This window comes from Leptosomus discolor, unplaced genomic scaffold (genome assembly GCF_034619465.1).
Source record: "Leptosomus discolor isolate bLepDis1 unplaced genomic scaffold, bLepDis1.hap2 HAP2_SCAFFOLD_48, whole genome shotgun sequence".
Taxonomy (NCBI): Eukaryota; Metazoa; Chordata; class Aves; order Leptosomiformes; family Leptosomidae; genus Leptosomus; species Leptosomus discolor.
In genome coordinates, this window is record NW_028237740.1 from 499,674 (window position 1) to 511,062 (window position 11,389).

General features: G+C 62.0%; 1 protein-coding gene across 1 annotated transcript; it reads right to left on the minus strand.

Annotated features, from left to right (window-relative positions):
• Positions 1–923: 923 nt before the first annotated feature.
• LOC147413136 (M-phase inducer phosphatase 2-like) lies at positions 924–6,760 on the minus strand. Its single transcript, XM_086480605.1, has 12 exons — positions 6,719–6,760; positions 4,021–4,074; positions 3,808–3,927; positions 3,455–3,589; positions 3,220–3,303; positions 2,793–2,960; positions 2,571–2,666; positions 2,186–2,248; positions 1,993–2,091; positions 1,548–1,681; positions 1,329–1,440; positions 924–1,064 (listed from the first exon to the last, which is right to left on the minus strand). Exons 1-12 carry the CDS (start codon positions 6,758–6,760, stop codon positions 924–926), a joined length of 1,248 nt encoding a protein of 415 aa, XP_086336731.1.
• Between the last annotated feature and the right edge of the window lie 4,629 nt (positions 6,761–11,389).

Sequence of the window (11,389 nt, forward strand, 5' to 3'; positions counted from 1 at the left end):
TCAGATTCGCAGCGCAGTCACAGACCAGAGCCAAGGCTTTCCCTCCTCACAAAGTTATTAAACAGAAATGTTAAAAAAAAACAATAAAAACAAACAAGACATGGGGGCACAGGGGCCATTCCCCCCTCCCCAGCATGTGGTGCTCTGGCAGCAGCCACTCTGGGGTGGGGGTGAAGCCCCTCCCGCCCCCCCAAAGTTAACCAACAGGGTGGCAAAACACCACAACAACAAGGAACTCCCCAAATAGTCAGTGACCAGTACAAGGGGCACCCCCCAGCCCCACCCCCTGCAGCACCCCCTGGCTGCAAAGGAGGTTTAAGCGCTTTTCTATAAGAGTTCTGCCAATAAAGCTTGGCTGACGGGGGGTCGCAGCCCTTATGGACGGGGTGGTGGTGGTGGTGTGTGTGACAGGGCCTGGGGACACAGGATCACCCTGGGGGGGGGGGGGGGGGGTGTGTGTGATGTGCTGCAGCCCCGTGGCTTGCCCAAAGCTGGCAAAGCCACCCCCCACCCAGCCCAGGGTGCAAGGGGAAGGGGGGCACTGGCTTGGGGGGCTGCCCCACAGCCCCCGAGCCCCATCCCTGATGCTGGGGAGGGGAGGTAGCCTGACCCCCACACCCAGAGGAAGTTTGAACCTGGCAGGGATTGAGCCCCCCTAGGCATTCCCCACCCACATGCTACAGCCCCCAGCCACCATTTGGGGTAAAACCTAAACCCTGTTTAGGTTAAAAAAGGGGTAAAAACTCACAACCATACCCCCCGGTTCTCACGCTGCTGAGGGGGGCGATGCTGGGCAGGGCACCCAGCACAGAGCTGGGAAGGCTGGGGGGGGTGGGGGGAGGGGGGCAACCAGGTTTTGGGCTGGGCAACCGTGAGCACCGGCAGCCCCGGGTAGGGGGTGGGCAGGGGGCTGCGGGGGTCCCTCAGAAGTTCTTGAGGCGGCTGTAGAGCTCCCGCTTGCTGCGCTCGCCCGCCCCGCTGCGGCTCTTCTGGCGGAACTTGCGCAGGTCCTCCTTGAAGTCCTCGTGGTCCATCGGCCGGTAGTCCTGGGGCTCGCAGTGCATCTGGGCACCCACAGCTCTGTCAGCACCTGCAGGCCCCCCTCCCCACCCCCTGGGGCAAACCCAGCACCCCCCAGGACCCCCAGCACAACCCCCTTCCCCTGGAGGTACCACCCTCATGGAGGATGCTCAGAGCCAGACCCTTTCCCCTCACAGGGCAGGGTTTTGGGGAGCGGAGAGGGTGATTTCCCCCCACCCAGCACTCTCACCCTCCTGCCAGGGACCTCCCCCCCTCCCACACAGGGGGTGAAAGTTAGGGGGGCTTACCTGGTACTGGGGGAAGAACTCCCGGTACCCCCCCTTCAGGACATAGAGCTCGGGGTAGTGGAGGTGGGGGTACTCGTTACAGGCTCGGTCCTTCTCCCTGATGAACCGGCACCTGCGGAACAGGGGACAGGATTGGCACCCAGATAGGATCCTGCCATGCCCAGGGGGTCCGGCAGAACCCAGCGTCCACCCCACCTCCCCCAACCCCCCCAAACTCACATCCTGGGCCCCCTCTCGGAGGAGAACTCGCAGTGGAAGATGACGATCACCCTCTTGCTGGCGTCGAAGGGCACGATGGGCTTCTTCAGCAGGAACTCCTCCACGTCCTGCTCCAGCGGCAGGTTGACGGCGCCCTGGCGAGGGAGAGGGGCCCCTTTCAGCCCCCCCCTCCTCCCATTTCATCTCGGGGGGGGGGGGGTGCCCCTCCATACCCTGCCCCCCTTCTGCCCCATCTGTTGGGAATGCCTTCACCCCCCTCCTCCTTCCAGCTGGGGCTCAGCACCTCCGGGGGTGCTCAGCACCTTTGGGGAGGCTCTCAACCCCTCCAGGGGGTTCAGCACCTTTGGGGGGGGGCATCAGCCCCTCTGAGGTTTGACAGGTTTGTGTCTCCCCCACCCATGACCACCCTGTCCCCAGCCCCGAGGGGCGCAGCGGCGGTTCTGACCTTGATGTGGCCTCCCTCGTACTCGTAGGGGTACCTGCAGTCCACGATCACGCAGCTCTCGATGAGGCTGCTGAACTGCCCCGTCAGCACTGCCACCATCTGTGAGGGGAGCCCGTCACCGGGGGGGTGGGTGGAGCAGGGAGGCAGCCCTGTGGGGGTGTTTTTTTTGGGGAAGAGGTCACTGCTCCCTTACCATTTTGGGAGAAATGTACTTCAGGTCCGGGTGCTTCCCCTCTACCGTCTGCAGAAGGTAAGGCTGGAGGAGAGGCGGGTGCTGGGTCAGAATCTGTCCCCGGGGAGACGTCCTGGCTGCCACCCGCTCCCCCCAGCCCAGAAGACCCCCCGCCTGCGACGTTTGCTCCCTCCCAAGAGGGACGGCGCTGCGGCACTGGAAGAGCAGCGGGTCAGGCTCTTCAGGCTGGAAAGTCTCAGCCCCAAGTCCCCTTGGTCCCAAACAAGGGCCACCAGCTGTATTGGGGCTCTGGCACCAGCGCAGGGCTCCACTGAAGGTCCCCTTTTGTTTCAGGAGAGGGGTGCAGGCGGCACCCCCAAGCCTGCAGCACCCCCAGCAGCCCTACCTTGGAGAAGTCCCCGATGAGCTCCTGATGGTCGTTGGCCAGCAGGTTCTCCATCTCCTCGTGGCAGAAGGACCTGGAGCACAGCAGCCGCGCTTTCTGCGGGGACATGAACCAGAGACACCCCCCTCGGCGTTAGCGAGGGCGCCGGCAGAGCTGTGGCACCGGGCAGTCCCACCAGGGACGGGCAAGGATGCCTCACCCCGAGGATTCCCCATCACCCACCAGCTCCGCCGCTGCCGCCTCCTCGCCAGGGCTACCGGCCACGCTCCTCCGTCGCTTGGTCTTGACGGGGGTGTCCCGGTCCTGGGGTCGGTCTATCCGCTTCCGGATGGGCCTGGTGACGCTGCTGGGCATCGAGGGCGAGCGGAAGAGCTGCCGGCACTTGCCGCGCTTCACCGGACACTGTGTGGGGAGAGAGCCCGTGTCGCTGCCCAAGGGTCCGGCATTCCCCCCACATACCCCCCCCCCCCCCCAGCACCACGAGAACAAAGGCAAAAGGGTCCCTCTCTAGTGGCTGCACACCACCCAGGACAAGCCCAAAGCCCTGGGGGGTGTGTGCTGCTGGCCAACCAGTGACCCTCACCCCCAGACCCCACCTTGGAGACCCCAGGAAGGGGGAGCCTGGGGCCCCATCCACCCCCCGAGACACCCAACGTACCGGCTCAGCCTCCTCCTTCCCCACCAGGGGTGCAGTCAGTAGGTTCTCCATCCCCTGTGGCCCGTCGGTATCGCTCTTCTGGGGAGGCACCTGGGGGGGCCACAGGGGAGAGACAGAGGAGAGCATGAAGGGAACGAGTCCCACTGCTGCTTCGCACCCCCCTGGGCAGGGACGGAGCCCCTGCCCAGGGTCCATCCAGCTGCGCAGATGGAGGAGCCCTCCCTACTTTCATCTCCTCCTCATCCAGGATCTCCACAAAGCCATCATCTTCCTCTTCAGACATGGAGGAGGTCAAGGAGCACCGGCGCAGGATGACGGGGCTCTCGCCCTGGGCGACGTTTTCCTTCTCGGGGGTGTCGAACTGGGGAGGGGACACGACACAGCCCATGGCTCAGGAGTGGGGCCAGCCCCACACCAGCCCTGTTTGCAGACACAGTGACCCCAATCCCCCCAGCTCCCACACCCACAGGTCTCCAGTGCAAACAGGGTGGCTGGAGCAGCAGGTCCCGGCTCAGCAGCCCCTGCAGCAGGACCACCCACCCCCGGTGCCCCCCTCTCAGCGCCCCCAGCCCCTCTCACCAGCAGGCCGGGTGCAGAGCCGAGTCTCTGGCTGAGGGGGTCCCTCCCCGCAGCCCCATCGCTGGCGGGCAGCCGGCTGCGCTGACTTGGCCTCTGCAGCTTCTTGAAGACAAACCCCTCCTGCAGCAGTGGGGGAGGGGGGGTGGGCACGGCATCCCCCTGCCCCTTCCCCGGTCCTGCCTCCCTCTCCCCAGCCTTGCTGTCCCCCCTCACCTTGTCCTCGGGCTTCCTTGGGCCCCTCTGCTCCCTGGCCCCGTGGCTGTTGAACTCCCGGCAGTGGGAGATGTTCTTCAGGACCGGGCTGGCCCCCAGGAGCTGTGGCTGCGGGGCGGGTTGGGAGGGGTGAGAGGTGCTGCACAGCCCCTGCGCTCCCCAGCTCCATCCTCCTCCTTCTCCTCCTCCTCCTCCCAGCTCAGCCAGGGGCACAGCAGGATCCAGCCGCCCTCAGCTCAGCCCTGTAGAGCCCCCGGGACTTACTGGCAGTGAGTGGATCCTCCGGATAAGGAGCTTATTGCTGCAAAAAGAAAAGGATTGAATGAGTGAGAAGATGCCCTGGACCAGCAGCGTCCCACCCCACCCTGCCCTGAAGCTGGCATGGACCCCCTTGTCCCCTGGGTCCCCACAGTGGGGTGAGACCTCCCTGGAAGGACCCCAGGGCAGCAATTCCTCCAGCCACTGAGCAACACCAACAGCTTGATCCAAACCCCAGGGAAGGGCAGACAGACAGCCTGGCTTTCGGGTTTGGGCACAGGGACAGAGCCCCTTCACTTACTCTTTGAGAGCTCTCCTGGATTCTAGGATCGCTGTCTCAAAGCTGCGGGAAGAGAGGAGCCAGGGTTAGGGGGGATGGCACCCCGTGCCCCAGCCTGAGCAGCCCAGGAGCCCCGGGGATGGGCAGCCGCAGCCCTTACAGGGACCCCACCCCACGCAGGGGTCATCAGCCCCCCCAAGGGGAGAGCAGCTGAGCGGCTTTCAGCCCCACAAAGGGTTAAAACCCCATCTGGAAATCACTGGTTTCAGACGGGGGGACCCCAATCTGGGCTGGGGGGTTAAGCAGCACCCTGAGGTGGTTCAGGGCACCCCCCTGACCCCGCTCGGGGCCCAGATGTAGCTGGTGGCAGTGGCGCCCGCTCTCCACCTGTATGTAAATCCGGCAGCGGGGATGCTGGGGATGCTGGCCGTCGGCCATATGGCCATGCAGCTGCACACTGCGACAGGACGAAGGGGACACTGGCGTGTCCCCTGCAGCCCAGCCCACCCAGCCCCACGGCTGCCCCAGCATCACCATCTGCCCCTAGTTACTCAGTCACCCGACATCTGCCAGAGAGGGGCTCTGCCAACGGCCCCGGGAGTGGGCGAAGCCACCGGCGTGGCACCCAGAGCCCCTCAGCCCCGCAGAGCTCGGCTCTCAGCTGATCCCTGCACCCCAAATCTGCGAGGCCTGGGCAGCAGCACCCCAAGGAGGCTGAGGCGGGGGTGCTGGGAGCCCAGGGAGGTGCTCAGCACCCTCACCCCGCTGCGTGGTGAGGCAGCGAGCCGTCTGCCGGCTGTCCCTGCCAGAGGAGGACTTGGCACGGCAGCACCGCAGAGGCTTCCTGCCTGCACCCGCTGCCAGACCCCTGCCTGCAGCAGGGCTGGGCCGCGCACCAGCACTGACACCCCCACTAGAGGTGGTTTCTCACACCACCCCCCACCAAAAATCAATTTTGGGGTGGAGGGCACAGCTGGAAGCACAGCCCCCCAGCAAGGCTGGGACAGGCCGAGCGTGGGCACTGCAGGCAGCCCGGGGAGGGTGAGCGGGGGGACACAGTGGGCAAGGGTGGAGACCTCCCGGAGTGGGGGGACGCGGGGCGAGGGACACTCACACTTCCTCCAGTGCCGCGGGGTCCTCCTGCGTGGGGGAGTCCAGCCCCACTCCTGCGGGAACAAGGGGCAGGGATAGCACCGGGGGAGGCGGGTGGGAGGCACGCCGTGCCCCCGGGACCCTGCTCCAGCACAGGTCCCCCCCTGCTCCTGTGGGGTGCTGGCAGGGTGCAGGGGAGCCCCCCCCACCCCAGCTGTGTTCCCTTCTAGCGCTGGGGAGGGGGCCACAGGGTGGGATCTGCTGTGTGCTCAGGCGGGACCCTCACCCAAAGCTTCTCCCGTCCCCCAGCATGGCAAAGGGACGACCCTGGGACCACCCATCCTGGCCAACATGTCCCACATCACCCTGCCCAGGGACCCCCACTGGGGTGGTCCACAGCCGAGCCCCTCCCCGGGGTGCAGGCCTGGGCGGGTGGGGGGGCTCCCACCCATCATCCAGCACAGGGAAGGAAGCGCTGGGGAGGAAATCCCAGTTTAAAATCCCAGTTTGACTCAGAGCATGGCCAGGAGCTGAGACAGAGCGGGGGCCCCGGCACCCACGTGCACCCCCAGAAAGACCCTTCCCCACCCTCAAACCCCTCCCCTGCCTTCCCAGATACCCCCCCCGCATGCAGTGACCCCCTACCCAGCGCCCCCCCCCCGACACCCTGCACACCCCCAGCCCCGGGGAGGAGGGGGGTCGGGGCAGGGGCGGGTGTGGCAACAGCACCCATCGCTCACCCGCGTCCGAGGACTCGGAGGAGACGGAGCTGCGGGGGGAGCCCAAGGCTGCCGACCCCCGGCACGGGCTGGCCCGGCGCCTCTGCAAGGACAGCCCCGCCACCCGCCGCTTCGGGGTGTCCCAGTGGCTGCGGGCAGGGCGGGGGCGGCGATCAGCCCGTGGGGACCCACCGGTACCCCTCGGGGTGCCCCCCTCGGGTGGGGCGGTGGGTGGTGTCCCCCCCCTCCGCGCTCAGCACTGCCCTGAGCCGGCAGCATTCACGCGTGGGGGGGAGGCGGGTGCGGTGCGGGGCAGCCCCCCCGTCTCCACTCACCTTCCCAGTCCCACCAGCTTGTCCGTATCCAGTGTCAGCGGGGTGACCGGCGACATGCCCGCTCGCCTCCTGGCCACTCCGGCTAGCCCACGGCCACCGGGGCCGCCCTGCGCCGCCATGGCGAGTGCAGGAAAGGAAGGGAGGCGTTAATTACACCCGTTGGAGCGACCGTTCCCGGCCCCGGCGGAGCGGAGCGGGGCCGCGCCGATGCTCCGCCGTCCGGTGCGCGAGGGGGGGGGGGCGCGCGCCCGCGGCCGCCCCTATTTATATTCGAAAACTAACAGGGGAGCGGCGCGGCGGGAGCCAATGGGGAGGGGCGGGGGGCGGGGCCACGGCCGGGTCGGGGGCGCGCGGGCAGGGGAGCGGAGCCCGGGGGTGCGGGCAAAGCACGGGGGGAGGGGCCAGCAGGGGTGCAGGGGCATGGCTGGAGGGGCTCAGGGGGCATCGCCCAAAATGGGGGGGGGGCATGGCTGGGTGGGGGGACATGGCTGGGGAGCACAGGAGAGCTCGGCCCAAAGTGGGTGAGGGGCATGGGGGGGGCACGGCTGAGGGGGGAAATGGAAATGGAGGGGTGCGTAGTTGGGGTCTTGGGGGGCATACGGCTGGGGGGGCACGGAATGGTGCGTGGGTGGGGAGACATCGCTGGGGGGCTGCACGTCGGGCGTGCGGCTGGGCAGGATGAGGGGTGGGTGTCCGTCAGTGATTGTGCAGCCCAGGGGGGAGCCCAGTGTTCGGACACTGCCCCCACCCCCGGCCACAAGCCCCCAGCCATGTGGAAGTCTTTGCAGTAAAGATCTCCTGGCGATCCGAAAGCCCATCCGCTGTTCGCACCATGGGGGAAAGCGCTGAACCCCTGCCAAATCTGCTGGGGCTGCTGACACCCACCTCTTGTCCTGTGGTGATGTCGAGTGCTGTATAGACAGTTCCAGACGCCCTAGAAACAAAAGAGCAGCAGAGACATGAGAAGTGGTTTAGACCCTGGAAGTGAAAGCCCTGACAGGAGCTCTCTGCTGCCTGTAGTGTTTCTAAAACACCTTGGTTCCTCCACTCCTTCAGCCAGCAGCGCACAGCGCAGCAGCCCACCAGCCCCCTGCCATGCAGGCTATCCAAGTGAAAACTTAGGTCCAAGAGGAAGAAAAAGGGCTGGTGCAAATCTCCAGAGTTCATACTAAATTCTTTCAGTCCAAAACTGAAGGGCAGGGTGCCTACAGAGACTGGAAAATAATAGATTTCATTCTTTTCCCCTTTTCTCCAGTTTTGCTCTGTTGAGGTTTAGTTTTTTCCTTTTTCTTTTTTTTTTTTTTTTTTTTCTTGCGGGGGTGTGTGTGGTTTTTTCCCAGAGAATGTAACACACGCACAGTCTAGCTGTGCCTTCTTAGACCTCTTCTTTGGATCTATCTGCAAAACTCCGGCAACACCATGCAGTCATTCTGAGAGCCCTGAACACACGTGCCAGCCATCTGAGGAAAGGACAGTGCGTTGACACTGCATGTATTACTGAATGGTTGGTTTTCACTACCTCTGCCAGAAAAGATATAATCCTGATCACTAAATACTTTTTTAAAGCAAAAGAGTGGAAAGAAATGTTCTTGAGAAGTGTTATTTATCTGACAGCTATCAGGTTCTAAGCTGCTCTTTCAGGCAATAAAGATTTTTCTCCTTTCTTTAGCGTGGCCGTATTATTTTGAGACACACAAAAATGATTTCCCCTAAGAAAACAAGCAAACGGGTGCTACAAACTTGAGGGACAGTAGATCTTCCAGGTCCTGCCCCTCGCTGCAGACAAGACGTTGCCAGCATCAAGTGCTCTTTGACGACGCCTTCTGACCACAGGCACCAATTCTGATCAGTACTGAGAGACAGGAGAATCTAAGCCCAGGGTCTGAACACGTTAGGAGCTTGCCCGACTTCACGCTTGATATCACACCAGCAAAATACCTGGCCCGTGATTTTGTAGCAGTAACTGTGACGGGACTTACCCTTGCCCGACTTGTTCAAATCGAGTGTATTTCTGCTTAGGATCTGCCACGCTCACAGTGCTCCCTGAAAGAAACAACATTAAAAATGGAGACACCCCCTTCCAGCAGATCAGAAATGCCGCCCCACTGTCTGGGGTTGGGAGCCGTTTGTAGGCAGCTGGGTGACAACAACGATACAGGCAGCTCCGCAGCACAGAGAGTCTCCACGAAGACTGATTTTTACAGTCCTCTGGAGAGTCACCCGGACAGGAAACCAAGAACTTGGAGAAACATTCACAGGAGCCACAGATCAGAAAAGAACAAGTACCAGTGCAAGTGCTTGTTGTCTCGAAACACTAAGGACAGCTGGAACAACAGAGCCTTCATCTTCTTAGCAAGAAATAGTCTGTGCGATTCCCCAGAAGGTTTAAGACTTCTGGAGGTTAACTGCCCCTTGGGTTCTGGAATCCATTCTGATGAACAGGTGCCACTTGCAGACAGGAAGAATATTGCAGAGTGTTCCCAGGAGGGGATCTTCTCAACGTTTCAGCGGCTTGCCAAAAGAATGCCGTTATGTTTTTAGAGAACAGTGTCTCCTGTTACAAACAAGAGAGAAAAAGCATCTCAGGCAAGAAGCCAGAGAGATTGGGAACATCAAGGAGGAATGCAGATTGGGACAAAGAGGCAGTGAATGAAAAACCAGCCATGCGCTGCAGGACAGAGACAGAGAAAGGAAAAAAGAGGGGCAGGGAGCAGGACAGAGGGAGAGCAAGGAAAACCAAAGGGGCAGGTAGAATAGCAGAAGAAGAGAGGGGCTTGGAAAGCAGAGAGGGACGAAGAGGGAGCAGGGGACAAGAACAGACAGAAGAAGAAAGGTACAGGGAAGCAAAAGAGTGACGCCAGTGATGGAAGGTGGGAGGGCACAGGCACAGGGAGGCACCCGGAGCACAAGAGGGGTGACACGGCCCCAAGTGTGGACGGAGGGTCGCAATCACAACAAATTTATCTACACACTTGCAGATAAGCCGGCACATCTTTATTGCAGCGCTGGGAAGCACAGGGACAGCTCCACCCGACGGGCTTCAAAGTTACATCAAAAATTCAACATCTTACACCCTTTTTCTGCAAAGTCAGGATCTTTAACAGATTTTAACATAAGCATGCATCTTATGCCCGCTATTAATTTTGACAGTTACAATGATTGGTCCGCCCTATTCTATAACTTTCTTAATAGTCCTATCCTAACCTAATCATTGGTTATTTTACTGATCAAAATCTCTGATATACAAATTAGGATGGGGAGGATGGGAGAGTCTTCACAGCAACATGCCTTTGTTTCAATGGTTTCATCACATAAGATAAGAGAACTAGCTGAGAACGTACAATTTCACCCCTTGTACCTGCCTCCCTCCCTCCTCGTTCTGTGTTCTGTACAATTTCCCAATCCACAGCAGCTTCAGCTTTGGCCATCTTCCTAAGGCCTGCATCTGCTGTCTCTTAGCATAAGTGAGGTTTTGTCTACTCCTTACCATAATGTAAATTAATTGAATCAGGAAATAATTAACTATAAGAAATTAGTTGTTTATTCAAAACAATTAATTATCAATGAAATTCAAAATTCAGATCTGATTATAACACAAGGGCCCAGGACTCACTGCCGCTCCCCCTCTTGGTGCTGCTGGGAGGATTTTACTGTTGAGACATTTCTGTCTCTGCCTCTCTCAGCTCTTACAATATGAGGCTTCCTACATACACAGCCTCACGTGCGCACACACACACACACCCCGCCCCCACGGCTATACCGTGCTTTGGTTACGCACACAGACCCCGTGGTGCATGTTGGTGACCAGCTCTGCTCAGGACTACTCACAGGGACCCTTCCTCACGCGGAGAGGCCGGCTGTCTCTTGTCTGCAGCTGGGGGCAGCTCGCAGCCAGATCCCCTTCGTGTCCTTCTCCAGCCACTTTTCCTTTTGCCCATCTCTTCAGCTTCAGCCTGAGCTGGATGCAGCTGACGACATCCCCAGGGCAGGAACAGACAACCGAGCCCCTGGCACGGCCTCTGGCAGAGGGAAAGAACCCTGACTGTCACAGCCGGCCCCAGGCCGGAGCCCCTCCTGCTGCAGCCGCTCCTGCAGACCCCGCTCCTTCCCCGCACTGCTGCTGAAGGCCCCTGGGTTAACAGAGCCCTGGGCCTGCCCGAGGCCCCGCTCGCCGCTGCCAGGACAGGCCGTGGGGCAGCCTGGGGCTGCGGGACTGGCCTCAGGGGAGGGGCTGGGGACGGGGCAGCTGCAGGGGGGGAGCGGGGCTGGGGGGGATCAGGGGGGCTCTGAGAGTCGGGGTGCCCAGTGCCTGTGCTGGGGGGTCTGTCTCCTTCTCCTTCTCCTGCCCAGCCCTCAGGTCACCCCCGGGGATGCCCCAGCCGGCCCGGCTCCGGCTTGGAGCTCCCACCCACCACCCCCGGGCAGCCACCAGGCAGAAGACACCCCATCACCCACCCAAGGGCCTCACTCACCTCAGGGGCAGCCCCAGCCCTCACCTCAGACGGGCCACGCAGCATCCCGGCAGAGCCATCCCAGGAGCACCCGTGCCCCCCGCCCGCGGCTCGGCCCTACCGATGACATCCAGGTAGTGCCGCACCACGCTCTTGGGGTCAGGGCCCAGGAAGACGTAGAAGTCCAGGATCCCGCCCGTCGTGCGCCAGGTCAGGGCCGGGCTGGGCTGCAGG

What these genes read in the sequence shown, in the direction of transcription:
- LOC147413136 (XM_086480605.1), bottom strand. Translation starts at nt 6,760, where the DNA reads ATGTCGCCGGTCACCCCGCTGACACTGGATACGGACAAGCTG. An exon ending in CAAGGAAGCCCGAGGACAAG is followed by an intron (nt 3,928 to 4,020) that starts GTGAGGGGGGAC and finishes CCACTGCTGCAG; the next exon opens with GAGGGGTTTGTCTTCAAGAA. An exon ending in AGTTCTTCCCCCAGTACCAG is followed by an intron (nt 1,065 to 1,328) that starts GTAAGCCCCCCT and finishes GTGGGTGCCCAG; the next exon opens with ATGCACTGCGAGCCCCAGGA.